The sequence below is a fragment of the Chrysemys picta genome, chromosome 12 (assembly GCF_011386835.1).
Source record: "Chrysemys picta bellii isolate R12L10 chromosome 12, ASM1138683v2, whole genome shotgun sequence".
Lineage (NCBI taxonomy): Eukaryota > Metazoa > Chordata > Testudines > Emydidae > Chrysemys > Chrysemys picta.
The window spans coordinates 24139784-24158294 of NC_088802.1; the positions used below are offsets into that span (position 1 = coordinate 24139784).

At 43.5% G+C, this 18511-nt stretch overlaps 2 protein-coding genes across 2 annotated transcripts in view; one reads left to right on the forward strand and one right to left on the reverse strand.

Annotated features, from left to right (window-relative positions):
- Positions 1-18511, forward strand: part of LOC135974464 (maestro heat-like repeat-containing protein family member 1) — a 936803-nt gene that overhangs the window by 528988 nt on the left and 389304 nt on the right. The window lies entirely within an intron of this gene.
- LOC135974824 (olfactory receptor 14A16-like) lies at positions 14047-14997 on the reverse strand. Its single transcript, XM_065563847.1, has one exon. The coding sequence runs from the start codon at positions 14983-14985 to the stop codon at positions 14047-14049; it is 939 nt and encodes a 312-aa protein (XP_065419919.1). The 5' UTR covers positions 14986-14997.

Sequence of the window (18511 nt, forward strand, 5' to 3'; positions counted from 1 at the left end):
CTGCCTCTTCAAAACCAAAAGACTTGGGCAAATTCTATAGCTTTTGATGTTGATAGGAATCTCCCTCCACCATCATCCAACTGGCATTACCCCTACCTACCTTGTTAATGAACTGCAGCTCAAATTGGCTGCATGAGGGGGTTGGTTTTGTACTCCACCCCCATCTTCCCAGAACCCTGACACAAGATCCTGTGTTCCTGGACGGGCTAACACACTCTCAGTAATTAACGGATACAATCCCACCAAAGGGGGGGGGTACTCTCTAAAGCCTGTGGGGGTGAAGGAGCCGAAGGGGACACCGATTCTGGCATTACAACAGTGGGAGGGTTCTGGGGTTTAGCAGCCGTTACTACCGAGCCTGTCGGAGTCAAATGGCACTTGAACAAAATATCAGATTGTGACGTTATTGACATAAACTGGGACCGTATAGATCATTGTTGCAACCAATGTCCTGTAGTGGCACCCAAATCTTGTATAAAGGGGGTCAAATGGGGTGTCTAGGACAAGGTTATGGTTTACTGGTTATGATTATGCGGTCTATATGTGTGTATCAGTTTTGTCGTTGAAGTTATGAATATTGGCTCTATACTGTCTGTATGGCAAACTTATGCTATGCTTCTGGGTAACATCCCAGACAAGCTGAGATTAGCTCTGCCTAGCCTGCTTGATGGCCCATTAAGGACCATCAGCTATACAATGGACCCATTGAGAGAAGGCAGATACGCCTTGTAACTCAGCAAAGTATGCAGGGACTGGCCCGTGTGACTCCAGACTCCATTTTGCTGTAATTTTCCACAGTAAGAACAAAGAGGTGTTCTTACACCTGGAAAAGACTATATAAGGCTGATGCCTCATCTCCATCTTGTCTTCAATCCTGCTTCATACCTCTGGAGGAACTTTGCTACAAGCTGAAGCTTTGAACAAAGGACTGAGGACCCATCCCAGCGGGGGATGTATTCCAGAGACTTGATTTGAACCTGCAGTTTATTCCATCGCTGCTGCAAGCCTGAACCAAGAACTTTGCCATTACTGTATGTAATTGATTCCATTTAACCAATTCTAACTCTCATCTCTATCTTTTTCCTTTTATGAATAAACCTTTAGATTTTAGATTCTGAAGGATTGGCAACAGCGTGATTTGTGGGTAAGATCTGATTTGTATATTGACCTGGGTCTGGGGCTTGGTCCTTTGGGATCAGGAGAACCTTTTTCTTTTACTGGGGTATTGGTTTTCATAACCATTTGTCCCCATAACGTGTGGCCCTGGTGGTGATACTGGGAAACTGGAGTGTCTAAGGAGATTGCTTGTGAGACTTGCGGTTAGCCAGTGGGGTGAGACCGAAGTCCTCCTAGACTGGCTGGTTTGGTTTGCCTTGGAGGTGGAAAAACCCCAGCCTTGGGCTGTAACTGCCCTGTTTTAGCAATTTGTCCTGAGTTGGCGCTCTCAGTTGGGTTCCGCCAGAACCGCATTGTCACACAGATCATTTTTACATAATACCATTCCATAATCAGCCTGGCGTCTAAACGCCTTCCAATTATTTAACATACATTCCAAGGGTGTCCCAGCATATGTGCTTTGTCCGGACCCCATTATGCTTGTGTTTAATTAAACCTGGTCACGGGTTTGACCGACCCCTCTTGCGATCAAGATATCCTGGTCACGGGGTTTCCCCTCGCAGGAGTCTTGGTGCGGCTAGAGTCGGTTTAAGTCCTAGACCTGGTTATCACAATTTTGGCTTCCAGCATATCATTAGTATGAAAAAGAACAGTACCCCTACCAAGAATAAAAGCAAGCCCTGGGGCTTTTCTACATCCCAGTAATTGTCCAATACGGCCCACAGACTAGGGAAGTTAGTGAAATTATTCATTAACCGTTGCCTGGCTTAGTTATCATGACCACAAAACATTTGTCCATTTACAGTACCTTCCCACACAGGGATTACCCAAAGGGTCCAATTCTACACTGCGGGGGCGTTATCCCTCAAACCCAAGAGGTAAACGCACTTACCGCCCGGAGTGGCCGCGTCCGGCTGTTGGACCTTCCCCTTCTTCTGGTACCGTCTTATCTCCGTGTCGTTAGGAGTTCTCTTTAGAGAGGACACAGCCGCCCCGACCGATTGTGACGACCCGAGGCCTGAGCAAACCAACAGCTCGAGGTGGCCACTCCTCAGAATCGCCCTCGGTCGTCGGTCAGTGCCCTCTACAGGGAGAGAAGTCCCGGCGGAGTCGCCAATTTGTTAGCCAAATAGGGCCCGTTTCCCCCCCGGAGCTTACCTAATTACACCAAGGAGGTACGGAGAGACAAGAAGACGGGTACCAGGTCCTTTATTTGTCAGTCAGCTGAGAGGGTGCTCTTCGACTCATGCCAGAAGAGACACACCTTACAAGCACAACTGAGCTTCTTTTATACAGAGAGACAAACAACTTAGCATTCATTCTTTTGCGTCATTATGCTGACCGATAGATAACAGGTTACACAGAATACATATATTATTTTGGGGAGGGGGGATACAAGAGACATCTGTTGTGGATACATTTATCATGTTGAAGGGAGAACAAGGTACATCCCTTGACCCTTTGCACTAAATACCTTGGGGATATATGGGAAAGCAACTGCAAACTAACTATTTCTCTCTGTTCCCTCCTCCTTATCTTTATTATTTCTGCTAGTGTGAGTGAAACTGCAGCCATCTGCTAGAAACGCTGACCAATACATTTCTGCTTTAACATGTAAGCAGTTAGCATAGAAGTAGGTGAGAGTTCCCAAGATGGAGTCACTGTGGTTCACAGATAGGCCCAGAGCAAAAGAGTTTCATCGACACTTTGGCTTTCCACTCTCCCGAGTTACCTGGTAGCTATGCCTAGTGGATCCCAACAAAAACATCTAGGAACAAAGAGCATTGGCCATACTTATAGGATGAGAAAATCTGTCCTAGGAAGCAGTGACTCTAAAAAAGATTTCAGGGTTGTGATGAATAAATCAGTAGAACATGAGCTCCCAGTGTGATGCTGTGGCCAAGAGAGCTAATGTGATCCTGGGATGAATAAAGAGGGGAACCTTGAGTGGGAGCAGAGAGGTTATTTTACCTGTTTATTTGAACATAAGAACATAAGAATGGCCATAGTGTGTCAGAGCAATGGTCCATCAACCCAGTATCCTGTCATACGACAGTGGCCAGTGCCAGATGCTTCAGAGGGAATGGACAGAACAGGGCAGAGTCAGAGGCTCAGGGACACCCAGAGCATGGGGTTGCATCCCTGAGCATCTTGACTAATAGCCATTGATGGACCTATCCTCCCTGAATTTAGCTAGTTCTTTTTTTAATTTGATTATACTTCTGGCCTTCACAACATCCACGGCAACAAGTGCCATAAAGTGTGTGTTGTGTGAAGAAGTACTTCTTTTTGTTTTAAACCTGCTGCCTATTAATTTAAATGGGTGAGCCCTGGTTCTTGTGTTCTGTGAAGAGGTAAATAATATTACCCTATTCACTTCTCCACATCATTCATGATTTTATAGACCTCTATCATACCCCCCACCCCCGCCCATTAATCTCTTTTCAAAGCTCAACAGTTTTAGTCTTTTGAATCTCTCCTCATATGGAAACTGTTCCACAATTTTTGTTGCCCTTCTCTATACTTTTTCCCATTCTAATATATTTTTTTGAGATAGGGTGACCAGAACTGCACACAGTACTCAAGGTCTGGGTGTAAGTTAGACAAGTTTATGGAGGGAATGGTTTAATGGTAAAACATATTAGCTGAGGAATACCAAGCAATGGTAGGCAAACAGTATAATGGCTAGCAAGGGTTAGGCTGGAGACTCTTGCCTACATGCTCGGGGTCTTACTGATCGCCATATTTGGGGTCGGGAAGGAATTTTCCTCCAGGGTAGATTGGCTGAGGCCCTGGAGGTTTTTCGCCTTCCTCCGCAGCATGGGGCGGGGGTCGCTAGTAGGAGGATTCTCTGCCAATTGAAGTCACTAAGACACAGGATTTGGGGACTTCATCAGCAGAGTCAAGGAAAGGGTAGGGACGGTTTTGTGGCCTGCAGCATGCAGGGGGTCAGACCAGATGATCATAATGGTCCCTTCTGACCTTAAAGTCTATGAGTCTATGAGTAACATTGATTTATATAATGCATTAAGATATGTTCTATTTTATTATCTATCCCTTTCCTAATGATTCCTAACATTCTGTTAGCATCTTTGTCTGCTGCTGCACATTGAGCGGATGTTTTCAGAGAACTATCCACAATGAATTTAAAATTTTATTTTTTTAATGGTAACAGCTAATTCAGACCCCATCATTTTGTATGAATAGTTGGGATTATGTTTTCCAGTGCGCATTACTTTGCATTTGTTAACATTGAATTTAATCTGCACTTTTTTTGCCAAAGTCATAGAATCATAAGACTGGAGGGGACCTTGAGAGGTCATCCAGTCCTGTCCCTGCACTCATGTTATCTAGACCATCTAGACTAAGTATTATCTAGACCATCGCTGACAGGTGTTCGTCTAACCTGTTCTTAAAAATCTCCAATGATGGAGATTCCACAAACTCTCCAGCCAATTTATTCAGGTGCTTAATTACTCTGACAGTTAGGAAGTTTTTCCTAATGTCCAACCTAAACCGCCCTTGCTGTAATTTAACCACCATTGCTTCTTGTCCTGTCCTCAGAGGTTAAGAAGAACAATTTTTCTCCCTCCTCCTTGTAACAACCTTGTATGTACTTGAACACTGTCATGTCCCCTCTCAATCTTCTCTTCTTCAGACTAAACAAACCCATTTTTCCCCATCTTCCTTCACAGGTCATGTTTTCTAGACCTTTAATAATGTTTGTTGCTATTTGCTGGACTTTCTCCAATTTGTCCACATCTTTCCTGAAATGTGGGGCCCAGAACTGAACACAATACTCCAGTTGAGGCCAAATCAGCATGGAGTAGAATGGAAGAATTACTTCTCCTTTCTTGCTTATAACACTCCTGAAAATGATGTTTGCTTTTTTTGCAACAATGTTACACTGTTGATTCATATTTAGCTTGTGATCCACTATGACCCACAGATCCCTTTCCGCAGTACTCCTTCCTAAGCAGTCATTTCCCATTTTGTATGTGTGCAAGTGATTGTTCCTTCCCAAGAGGAATACTTTGCATTTGTCCTTATTGAATTTCATCCTATTTACTTCAGACCATTTTTCTAGTTTGTCCATATCATTTTAAATTATAATCCTATCCTCCAAAGAACTTGCATCCCCTCCCAGTGTGGTATCGTCCACAAACTTTATAAGTGTACTCTCTATGCCATTGTCTAAATCATTGATGAAGATATTGAACAGAACAGGACCCAGAACAGATCCCTGTGGGAACCACTCGATATCCCCTTCCAGCATGACTGTGAACCACTGATAATTACTCTCTAGGAACAGTTTTCCAACCAGTTATGCAGCCACCTTATAGTAGCTTCATCTAGGTTGAATTTCCATAGTTTGTGTATGAGACAATCATGGGAGACAATATCAAAAGCCTAACTAAAGTCAAGATATAGAACATCTACCACTTACCCCAATCCATAAGGCTTGTTACCCTGTCAAAGAAAGCTACCAGGTTGGTTCGACACTATTTGTTCTTGACAAATTCATGCTGACTGTTACTTATTACCTTATTAATAGCCTTTGTGTTCCTGATTTGCCTGATTGAGAGGAGAGACATGAAACTGGTTCTCTCACATCCTAGGTGAGAGCTTTAACCACTGGGCAATTCACTCAATTCACTGCTCAGGATAAGAGCAGAAATTCCATCCTGGACCTGAAAAACCTTCCCAATGAAGGTTGCATTGAAACTGATACATTTTGGCAAAACGCTTTGGTTTTGACAATCTGAATTTTCTGACCAAAAAACATTTCACTGACAAATTCCTGACCAGCTCTAACTGGAGCTAAGTTCTTCCTTCCACTGGACCATGTAGTGGATTAAAAATGAAGTGCCAGGTTTTTAAAAGTACAGTAACTCCTCACTTAACGTTGTAGTTATGTTCCTGAAAAATGCGACTTTAAGCAAAACGATGTTAAGCTAATCCAATTTCCCCATAAGAATTAATGTAAATAAGGGGGTTAGGTTCCAGGGAATTTTTTTTCACCAGACAAAAGACTATATATATATATATATATATATATATATATATATATATATATATATATATATATATATATATATATATATATATATATATATATATATATATATATATACACACACACACACACAGCATAAGTTTTAAACAAACAATTTAATACTGGTACACAGTGATGATGATTGTGAAGCTTGGTTGAGGTGGAGGAGTCAGAGGGTGGGATAGTTCCCTTACTGGTAAATGATGAACTAGCAATCGTCTGAGCCCTCAAGGGTTAACTCTCTCACTCTGCAAGGCAGCAGGAATGGAGGGAGATATGTGCATTTTCCTTTAGTACACTAGTTTGTTAATTAGATCAGCTTGCTGAGACCGCAGCTGCTGCAAGCTCCCTCGCAAGCTCCCTCGGCCCTGAGCCCCGCTCTATGAAAGATGGGGTAAGCGGGGTGCAGGAGAAGTGGGGAGGGGGACACCCTGACATTAGTCCCCCTCTTCCTTCCCTTCACCCTGGCACAGCAAGCAGGAGTCTCGGAGAGGAGCTCCAAGGCAGAGAGCAGGAGCAGCACATGGCAGTGCGGGGAGGGACACAGCTGAACTGCAAGCAGCTGCTGCACAGGGAACTTAGGGGAGCGGGGATCTGATGGGGGAGCTGATAGGGGGCTGCTGGTCCACCCTGGTTCCAAGCCCCCACCAGCTAGCTCTAAGGGACTGCTCTTCCTGCAAGCAGTAGACAAAGCAGGCGGCTGCCAAAGGACGATAGTAGGGAGCATTACACAACTTTAAACGAACATGTTCCCTAATTGATCAGCAACGTAACGACGAAACAACGTTAACCGGGACGACTTTAAGTGAGGAGTTACTGTATAAGGTGATGAATGGGACTTTCAAAAGCATATAGGTGCCTAATATCCATTGATTTTAATGAGTTTTAGGTGCCAGAGGTTCTTTCGAGAATCCCACCAGGTGCCTAAATACTTTAAAAAATCTGGCCCTAAGTGTCTGCGAGAGACTAAAGGCCCGAATCTGACCTCACTGACACCAGCCCAATGCTACTGAACTCACTGAGGTTGTTCGTGATTTACACCCATTCTACAAACTGCAGAATGGAGGGACATGGCTGTTAAGTCACTTGCCCAAAGTTACAGAGCAAAACACTGGCAGTGCAGAAACTGGGATCAAGCTCTTCATTCAGATCCCACCTTTCCCATTATGTTAAAAAGATACAAATTATAGAAATGAGTTTGCCACGGGGTACAATGGAATTAGTTATACCAGGCTGATTTAATTCATAGTAAAAGGTGGTCATTTTCATTCACTTTTATATGATTAAATTCAACCCCTTAAAAACCTCAATGATTTATTGACAGCAGTCAACTTACTGTGCTGAGAAGTGTGGCTTTCGCCCAGCTGATGTTGTGTTTGTTTTCCAACTTCAGAATACTGCTGGTCACAAAAGGAATTATCATTGAAGCTTCTGTCCAATCTATCTATCTGTCTACAACTAATGCCCCAATCACTATAGTATCTGGATGCCAAATGCTCAGCTAACGAAGAGCCCTTTTATTGTTCTCACTGAGACTGAACATCAATAAACGCAGACCTCTTGCTCACTGCCTATGAGCTGCATGGCTGACTCTGGGTGTCTCTGGCAGAAAAGAGCTGGTGCTGCGGCTAGAAGATTTATCCATGTCTGTTCTCTAAGGATGGTTGGTGAGTCACTCCCCAGAGCCCTGTTCATGCTCAGAAGCAGAGGCTCAAAGGCAAAAGTTAACTTCTCTGGGAGTTTCTGCTGTTTTATGAAACTCAAGTGAGACCAAAGACTGAGAGGCAGGGGGACTTCATGGGCTGAGCTCAGGGCTGGGAGCCAGGATCGCCACAGGCAGAGGATCTGTGTGTTTCCTCGACACTGAAAGTGTCTCTATGTCTATTACATTGTGCTGTGTCTGTGTGTTCATTGCGAGTTCAATAATCTATCAGTTCCTGGCTTCCCTGGTCATCATCACGCTGATGTGAGATGCTTAGTTCTGTGCTTCTGTCCCAGGCATCACTCCTGCTGCTAAGGTGGAGATGCTTGGGGAGCCATTAAGCAGCCTGTTATTAAAGCAGGACAAAATTGTCAGCAATTCCCACCCTGCTCAGCTCTGTTTAATTTGTGCTGAACCATGCAACAGTCTGCTCCTATCCTGCACAGGGTATAGCCCTCTCTGAACCAAAGTCACCTGCCTGGCCCAGATCAAGGGATGAAGGTATCCTTGAATACATGTAATAGCCGAACTCAATTTAGTGACTTGCAGGTTTGCATGGCAGGGGGCCAATGAGAACAGAGAACGATACTGAAATCATTACCAAGTGGTTGAAACTTTATTAAATCTTCAGGCTTGGGATCTTCAAAGCTGCCTAGGAGAGTTCAGAACCCAAGTCCTATTGATTGTAATAGGAACTGAGCATCCAAATCCCTCCAGGAGTTCTGAAGTTCTCACCAATAATTTCTAAAATGATGGTTATTGGTCTAAAGCATCCAGCGGTCTCTGGGTAGAGTTTAAGGTGCTGGTTCTGAATAAAGCTGGCCAAACTTTTACAGACAAAACTTCCTTTTTCCAAAAAATGCATGTGGAGGTTGCTAAAAAACGTTGCTAATTTGTGTCAAATTCGCTGAATTGTTTTGGCCGGGAAAAAAATGACATTTTCTAAACAAAATGTTTTGATTTTTTTATTTGAAATGACTTTTTGTTTTGAATTTTGCGTGAAGCAAAACCTTCTGTTTGACCTAAGACTTTTTCTTTATTTTTTTAATTTTATCTTTCGATTCAGCCACCAAACTGAGACGTTTCTTATTCGCACTGCTGTAGGTATGACCTATAAAACAGACATGGCCTGAGCCTGGCCCACATGAGGGACTTCCTCTCCCCCCGTGCCGTACTGCCACACAGCTGTGGTCAGCCTGGGCTCCCGAGCTGCAGGCTCTAGGGCAATTTCAGCTTGTGGACTGCAGCTGGGATTCTGGGACCTGGTGTGTCAGATACTTTAGATCCCCCCACTGATGAATGGAGCAGAGGGAAAGATCAGCAGTGACAACACTGACTGAGAAAGGATGTAGTGCCAGCGTCCATGTCGTCAGGCAGCTCAGCACCTAAGTCCAGGCTGCAGGGAGCCTCTCTCCTGGAGTCAGCTGGGTTAGGCACCTTAAGCCATTTCCTGCCAGAAGGAATCAGGCCAGGGGAAGCCTCCTTTTCACCTTTAGCCACCGTCAGCTGGGGGGCTTAACCATAGGACAAGGGGCTACTCTGACACATTGGTCTCTGCAGCCGGTCTGTGTGCAGCTGACTTTGGATTTCACTGCCAGGGAGAAGAAGATGTGATAAGGTCCATTCTCTGAAGGCTTCCAGGACTCACCCCCTGGAGCCTTGTGCAGTTCAGACCCAGGCTTCCCTGCCCTGTGCCTTTCTGCAGTGTTGGCAAACTAAAGGGAGAGAAAAGACACAGTAGCAGCAAAGCCAAGTGGGCTGAACTTAGTGGTTGGAGGCAGGATCCCTAGGTGCTAAACCCTGCCATGTGGAGAAGACACACATTTTTCCTACACATTGAGCTAATGTCCCCGTTGTTTTCTGTAGATCTCCCCTGTGCATGTGGCCTGTACTCCATATTTCACGATCTCTGGTGTATCTGCCACATAGCAAGCACCAGTCCTGCAGGCCGCCTCACCCACAAGTGTGCAACATAACAGAGAGGGGTAAAGGCAGGGAATGGAGTTGTCTGAGGAGACAGGGGCTTAAACCTGATCCTGTCTTGGACCATGCTCTGGAGGCTCTTAGTTCTTCTATCTCACTCTTGCTGCTGTGCAGGAGTAGCTATGGGGCTGAAACCTCCTGTTAATATAGGATCAGGGACCCTTGTATTCCCTATGCTGCTTCTCTTGTCTTGCCTTGTGCTGATCCATGTGACCGCTCACACCTGCCTCGGTCAGGGGCAGTCTCTGTTAGCTGAGCTGAAGTCACCTGTCTGACCCACAACAGGGACTGGAACATCTGCAGCAGAACAGCTGAATACACTGCATTGTAGCCTGTTCTCTATACAGCCCTGTTGGCCCTCCTCACTCCCACACACACGGCCACATGGCCATTCAGTGACAGACACACACACTCCCCGGCTGCCTGGCTGGGTGGAGGCAGAGAGCCAGAGAGCTCAGCCTCCAGCAGCCCACCTGGAAGGCTCTTGCCAATTTCACTTTCTGGCTACAGGGTAAACGTGACCATCAGAAAGTGCATTCTAGGCAGGCCGGCAGGGAGCCATCATTGCAATTTTCCTGATGGAAAATCAATTGTATTTTTCAATTTTGAAATTTTTGAGGGTATTGGGGACTGCGCCCATTAGGGCTGAGCTTCCCACATGGAGAATCTGGGGAGACGAGGCACATTGAGAAACTCTTGTTGTTATGCTCAGACAGCTGGAGACAGAATGAAGCAGAGCTCTTGCGGACTCCTTCAGCACAGAGGGATCACTGAACACCTCAATATTCTCATGGAAAATTTTGATTTTGTGAAGGGAATTTTGCATTAGAAAATTGTTCCAGTGGAGAATTCCCAACCAGCTGTACCCAGAACTCATGGAGAGCCTATGGACTCCAGTGGGAAGAAGATTGGGGTATAGCTGTGGTATAGCATCTAGGCTTACTCAGGTTGAGAGAAGAAACATTCCCCTTATCAGGAATGAATCCACAAGACAGAAAAGCAGAGATGGGCCCAAACCAAGACTCTAATCCACGCTGGGATCCCAAATTCCTCAACATTCAAGAGAAGAGCTTTTGGATCTGAGGTCATGGATCTGCCCTGTCACTACAAAACCCACCACTAGCTGGATGGGCAGACAAGGTCCCCATTGCTGATTGGCACAATCTCTGTGGAGATGCAGGTCATGAATGTGTTCTGGAGACTGAACTCCCCTTTGCACTATCCAGATGGGCATCACAAGTCCGAGCTGTCTGACTGGTCCTTCAGAAGACTGCCCAGTTGGAGATAATTAGTGACAGCTCAGATAAGTGGAAATCATTAAATCAATGGGAGTTAGGCATATCTGAGGACCCCAATAGGAACCTAGCTGAATATTTAGGTGTCTATATACCTAAAACTTTAGATAGTTGTCCACATTTGACTCCTCATCTCCTCTATTACCCAGTGGAGGTTTATATCAGGACGTGTCATCGTTCCTCAGGACACTTTATCAGGCACAATCTCTTCCCATTCATGTGTTTAAATTCTGCAGAGTGTGTAAAGGCTGTAACGTCAGCCCAGGGATTCAGGTGTCAATAGGAAGTAGAGCACGCAGACCATGTGGAGAATTCCCGGGGCACAACGCTGATTGGGAGCACAGGGCTGTGATTATCCCCAGTGGGCATTGCAGAGGATTCAGTAGAAAAACACTTGAGACTTGGCCAAATTCATCTGGTGTGGGGCCACTGAATTCAAGGGAGTTACATCAGGAATGGATTTGGCTCTGTGGGTTTATGGAGAAAATTGTATGCAGCATGTTGTACACTCAGGGCTGAAACAAGACGTTTTATTGGTTGCAGACTATACACCGATAACACTGAATGACCTGCTTTTGAGGACAAAGGGCTTTCTTCCATGCCCCCTCCCCTGCCTGTTCTGTTTTCCTTCTTCGTCAAACAGCCAGATCAGCAGCCCAAGAGGCAGAAGCTGTAATTTTCAAAGGTGCCTAAAGGAGTCAAGAGTGCACAACTCCCACTGAAACACTGTGGGAGTTGGGTGCCTAAATCTCGTAGGCTTCTTTGAAAACCTCAGCCTGAAGTCTATTTTTCAAAAGAACATGTAGAAGCAGAGATTGTGGCTAGATACACTTCCTCCACATCCTCCTGCTCCTTGCCAATGTGTGCCAGTCCTTCCCTGCAGGAACCCCTTTTGTGGATGACAGGAGAATCCATTCTCCAATGTCCATGGCTCCTGTCTGATCAGCAGCAAGAGAAGAAACCAGTGAGTTTTGTTTGCACAATCCCCAATCTCCTCTGGCTGCATGGATGTTGGAGAGGACTAATGCCTTCCCATGGTTATTCTGGATGAGGGCAGAAAATGGAGCACCAAACCTTCTGGTCAATGTCTCTCTGTACTGCTGTCACAAGTAAAACTGGTTGAAATTTTTTTGTCAAATCTGTTTTTCGATGGAAAATTCAGTTTTCAACCACATGGATCTTTTTGCAAAAAATGTCTCTTATCTCTGGAAAAACAACACCCCAGAGCCCAACATTGTTTGAAAACTTTCAGGTGAAAAGTGAATCTCTCTACTTGAAAATGCCACTTCAGTGTCTCATGGGAGCTGTAGTTTGGTTGCCTCGTGGTCACATTCTCCTTTATGGGCTGGAATCTCAAGCCAAACTACGCCCCCACCCCCATGAGGCATTGCAGCTGTAAGACTCCAATGATACACCAAAGCAACTTAGGAAGAAGGAATCCCATGGTGCAAATGTTGTCCAGCCAAGGAACCTGTCCCATAGAGAACAGGAGTTTGAGGCACACAAACTGCAACTCCCATGAGACACGGCAGTGGTATTTCCTAATAGAAATTTACATTTTTCCGCTGAAAGTTTGGAGAGGGAGGGTTGTTTGTCATGAAGTGAAAATTTTCTATGAAAACAAACACATTTTCTGCCCAGCCCTAGTCAAAAGGGACTCATTGCTCAATGGATAGACTGGGGAGCTCGGTAGACAAGCACCTACCTCCCCTGTGGGGGGTGGTGAGGAGGAGCTGGGGTATCAATAAGGCGAGGTGCAGGTCTCAGCCAGGTTCTCTCCATTGGCCCCTTTTCCCTACTCAGTCCTTTCCCCTGGGGTGTGGAGAGGACAGCAGCCTGCTCCTTGTAAAGTCAAAGTGAAAATGTTGTTAGAGTAAAAGCCTGGGGTTTACAGCTCATTGTAAAGCAGAAAATTCTGTGAGAAATTCTGGTATTTTGATGTTTGTTTTCATCTTAGATGGGGTGAAAATAGAAACATCAAAAATATTCACTGAATGAAAAGTTCTTAAAAATTTGATTGGGAAATGTCAAAATCAAAAATACTAATTTGTTTTCTGTTTCTTTTTCTTTTTTTTTAACCAAAATGAAATGCTTTGACGTTCCAGTGAAAATTCTTTCATTTAGAAATGTCAACTGAAAATGAAAAAATGTCATTATGAATGAGACCAACTTCTGTTGCTGGAAGAGACAAACTTTCGAGCTACACAGTTCATTTTCAGATATCCTGGAAACTTGTCTCTTCCACCAATAGAAGTTGATCCAACAAAAGATATTACCTCATCCAACTTCTCTCTTTCTTATCCTGGGACCAACAAAACAACAACGAAAATAATCATTATGAATTGACGGTTTGACTTAAAATAACATTAAAATGGCATTTTAAGTCAAAATGCCCATTCAAAATATTTCAATTTTTAAAAAGTTTGGAATTAGCATTTTGAAATTAAAAAAACACATTTTTTTTTTAAATTTGGAAATGACATTTTGAAATAAAAAAGTTCATTTTAAGTGGATATTTCAAACTAGAACATGGAAAAATTGCAATTAACTCTTCCTAGGATTTTCAAAGGGGCCAAAAGATAATTAGATTCAGACATTCTACTGAAAACTCATTGGGATTTGAGCACCTAAGAGTAAAATTTTCAGAAGTGCCTGAGTCTTGTTTGAAAATTGGACTTTGGCTCCTGAGGAACTTAGATGCTTTAAATTTTTTCACCAAATTTCTCTCAGATTTTAAAAAATCCCAGCCAAAATCAGAAAATGCAAAACATCAGGTTCTGATCCTAATATGAACATAGGCTGGTCCTCAAACAAAGTCAGCCTGAACTATTACATAAGATGGAGGATGGGAATACTTTATTCCAGGTGGACAGTAAGAGTTCAGTGTGAGGAGTTCATTTCTTTTGAGAAAAAAATATCCTGCCTATCATTTTCCATAGAGACTCTTTTATCTGTTTGTTTCTTAGACTGTAAATGATTGGATTCATTAGTGGTGGTACCACACAATAGAACACAGTAGCCATCAGATCTAGGGATGTTGAAGACATCGATCTGGGCCTCATGTACGTAAATGATGCTGTACTGATAAATAAACAAAAAACAACCAGGTGTGGGATGCAGGTGGAGAAGGCTTTGTACCTGCCCTGCTCAGAAGGGATTCTCATCACCGTGGAGAAGATGTGAATGTAGGACACAATTATCAATACAAAGCAGACCACATCTAGAAGTGATCCAAGAGCAATCATGACTATTGCATTAGCGTGTGTATCAGAGCAAGAGATCTTTAGCAACTGTGGGATATCACAGAAAAACTGAGCGATAACATTGGACCTGCAGAAATGTAACCTAAAGGTATTAGCTGTGTGTAATATGGAGCACATCATGCTGCTGATCCATGAACTCACTGCCATCTGGGCACAAGCACCTCTGTTCATAGTCACCTTGTAATGCAGAGGGCGGCAGATTGCAATGTAGCGGTCATACGCCATCACCATGAGAAAGGCCAGCTCTACTGCTGTAAAAGTTATAACTAGAAAGACTTGGGTGACACATCCAGAGAAAGAGATGAGTCTGTTGTTGGTTAGGGAGTCAGCCATGGACTTGGGGACCGTGACTGAGATGTAGCAGAGGTCTAGGAAGGATAAGTTGCCCAGGAAAAAGTACATGGGGGTGTGAAGGTGCTGGTCGAGGGCTATGACGGTGATGATGAGAAGATTCCCCACCAGGGCTGCCAGGTAAATCACAAGAAACACCAGGAAGTGTAAAATCTGCTGTTCCCGCACGTCAGAGAATCCCAGGAGAAGGAACTCTGTCACGATGGTTTGATTGGACATTTCTTCTGTAGATGTACACTGCAGAGGGAAGGCCAATGGGCAATGGTAATAGAAGGAGAATCAAAAGATAGATGGAGACTGGTTTTATTACTCTGCAGGACACATATGGCAGCTCAGGAAAATAACAAGATCCTTCCCTTTCTTCACCATCACCATGTAATTACAATGTTTACAATGCAGATTCATGGGGCTCTACTTATTGGCAGCTTCTTATTCAACAGACCTACTGCTTGTGTTTATTTTAAGCCCTCTCTGGTTATTTTACTGACGAAGAAGCTGGGAGTGGATGAAGGGGATGGATCATCTGATGATTGCCTGTTCTGTTCATTACCTTTGAAGCACCTGGCATAGGCCACAGTCGGATGACAGGAGACTGAGCTAGATGGACCATTGGTCTGACCCAGTATGGCCAGTCTTATGTTCTTAAGGCCTTGACTCACAAAGAGTCTTAGGCCCCTAAATGCCATTTTAGGCAGTTCAGTCCAGTGTTTGTGCCCCACTGGAAATCACAGAACCCCCATTCATCTGCTACCTTACCCCGTAGATGGCTACAGTCCATCGGGGCCAGGGCCCAGATTGTTAAATGAATTTAGGCACCTGGTGGGATTTTCAGAAGTCTCTAGGTGTGTAAAATTCATTGATTTCAATGGATGTTAGGCTACCAGGTGCATTTGAAAATCCCATTAGACACATAAATACCTTTAAACATCTGGGCCTAGGTGCCCTACTTTCCACTGGTAAAGTTCTCTGGGCATCTAAAAACCTGCTGGTGAGCAGGCCGAGACGTTGCCTCAGTCTAGGCATCCAGGTTTATGCCTCAGACCCAGTAGGACCTCAAAATAGGTGTTCCTATGCCTATCTCACCTACAGTGCCCAATCCAGTAGGTGCTCTCATGGCATACCTGAACCCACCCAGCACAAAGGTAGATAGGGTTCCCCACATAATGTTTAGCTCAGTGGTTAAAGATCTCCCTCAAAATCTAGAAAGCCTGGGTTCAATACTCCCTTCTCCACACTATTATCCATCCCTTTCCTAATGGTTCCTAACATTCTGTTAGCGTTTTTGTCTCCTGCTGCACATTGCGCAGATGTTTTCAGAGAACTATCCACAATGACTTTAAGAATTTTTTTTTGAATGGTAACAGCTAATTTAGACCCCATCATTTTGTATGAATAGTTGGGATTATGTTTTCCAGTGCGCATTACTTTGCATTTGTTAACCTTTAATTTAATCTGCCATTTTCTTGCCAAAATCATAGAATCATAGGACTGGAGGGGACCTTGAGAGGTCATCCAGTCCTGTCACCTGCATTTATGTGTTATCTAGACCATCCCTGACAGGTGTTTGTCTAACCTGCTCTTAAAAATCTCCAATGATGGAGATTCCACAACCTCTCTAGGCAATTTATTCCAGTGCTTAATTACCCTGACAGTTAGGAAGTTTTTCCTAATATCCAAACTAAACCGCCCTTGCTGCAATTTAAGCCCATTGCTTCTTGTCCTAGCCTCAGAGGTTAAGAACATTTTCTCCCTCCTCCTTGTAACAATCTTTTATGTACTTGAAAACTATCATGTCCCCTCTCAATCTTCTCTTCTCCGGACTAAACAAACCCAATATTTTCAATCAATATTTACAGGTCATGATTTCTAGACCTTTAATAATATTTGTTGCTATTTGCTGGACTTTCTCCAATTTTTCCACATCTTTCCTGAAATGTGGCGCCTAGAACTGGACACAAAATGCCAGCTGAGGCCTAATCAGCGTGGAGTAGAGCAGAAAAATTACTTTCCGTGTCTTGCTTGCAGAACTCCTGCTAATACATCCCAGAATGAGGTTTGCTTTTTTTGCAACAATGTTACACCGTTGACTCATATTTAGCTTATGATCCACTATGACCCACAGATCCCTTTCCGCAGTACTCCTTCCTAAGCAGTCATTTCCCATTTTGTATGTGTGCAAGTGATTGTTCCTTCCCAAGAGGAATACTTTGCATTTGTCCTTATTGAATTTCATCCTATTTACTTCAGACCATTTTTCCAGTTTGTCCAGATCATTTTAAATTATAATCCTATCCTCCAAAGCACTTGCAACCCCTCCCAGTGTGGTATCATCTGCAAACTTTATGTGTACTCTCTATGCCATTATCTAAATCATTGATGAAGATATTGAACAGAACCGGACCCAGAACTGATCCCAGTGGACCCCACCCGATATCCCCTTCCACCATGACTATGAACCACTGATAATTACTCTCTGGGAACAGTTTTCCAACCAATTATGCACCCACCTTATAGTTGCTCCATCTAGGTTGAATTTCCATAGTTTGTTTATGAGACAATCATGGGAAATAGTATCAAAAGCCTAACTAAAGTCAAGATATAGAACATCTACCACTTCCCCCCATCCATAAGGCTTGTTACCCTATCAAAGAAAGCTATCAGGTTGGTTTGACACTATTTGTTCTTGACAAATTCATGCTGACTGTTACTTATTATTATCGTCTAGATGTTTGCAAATTGATTGCTTTATTATCTGCTTCATTATATTTCCTGATACTGAAGTTAAGCTGACTGGTCACCAAGTTTTGTGAGTTCCCTTTGTAACTCTTCAGAGTCTGCTTTGGATTTAACGATCTTGAGTAATTTTGGACCATCTGCAAACTTTGCCACATAACTGCTTATGCCTTTTTTTGGATCATCTATGAATATGTTGAACAGCACTGCTCCCAGTACAAATCATTGGGGTGACCCCTCTATTTACCTCACTCTACTGTGAAATCTGACCTTTTATTCCTACCCTTTATTTCCTATCTTTTAACTGATCCATGAGAGGACCTTCCTTCTTATACCATGTCTGCCTATGTAGCTTAATAGCCTTTGGTGAGGGACCTTGTCAAAGACTTTCTGAAAGTCCAAGTACACTATATGGACTGGATCACCCTTGTCCACATATTTGTTGACACACTCAAAGAAATATAATAGATTGATTAGACATGATTTCCCTTTACAAAAGCCATGTTGACTCTTCCCCAATGTAATGTGTTCGTCTATGTGTCTGATCATTCTGTTCTTTACTACAATTTCAACCAAATTTCCTGGTACTGAGGTAAGGCTCACTGGCCTTTTATTGCTAGGATCACCTCTGGAGCCTTTTTTTAAAAAATGGCATTACATTAACCATCCCCCAGTTATCTTGTACAGAGGCTGATTTATGCAATAGGATATATACCATGGTTAGTAGTTCTGCAATTTCATATTTGTGTTCCTTTAGAACTCTTGAGTGACTCTTGGCACTGGTGTGACTAGTGTTAGAATACTGTATCAGGTTTTGGTGCCACAATTAAAGGAGGGTGTTGATAAATTGAAGAAGGTTCCGGAAGGCCCACAAGAATGATTAGAGGATTAGAAAACATGCCTTACAGAGATAAATTCAAAGAGCTCAATCTATTTATCTAAACAAAGAGAAGCTTAAGGGTTGACTTGATTACAGTCTCTAAGTATCTACATGGGGAACAAATATTTAATA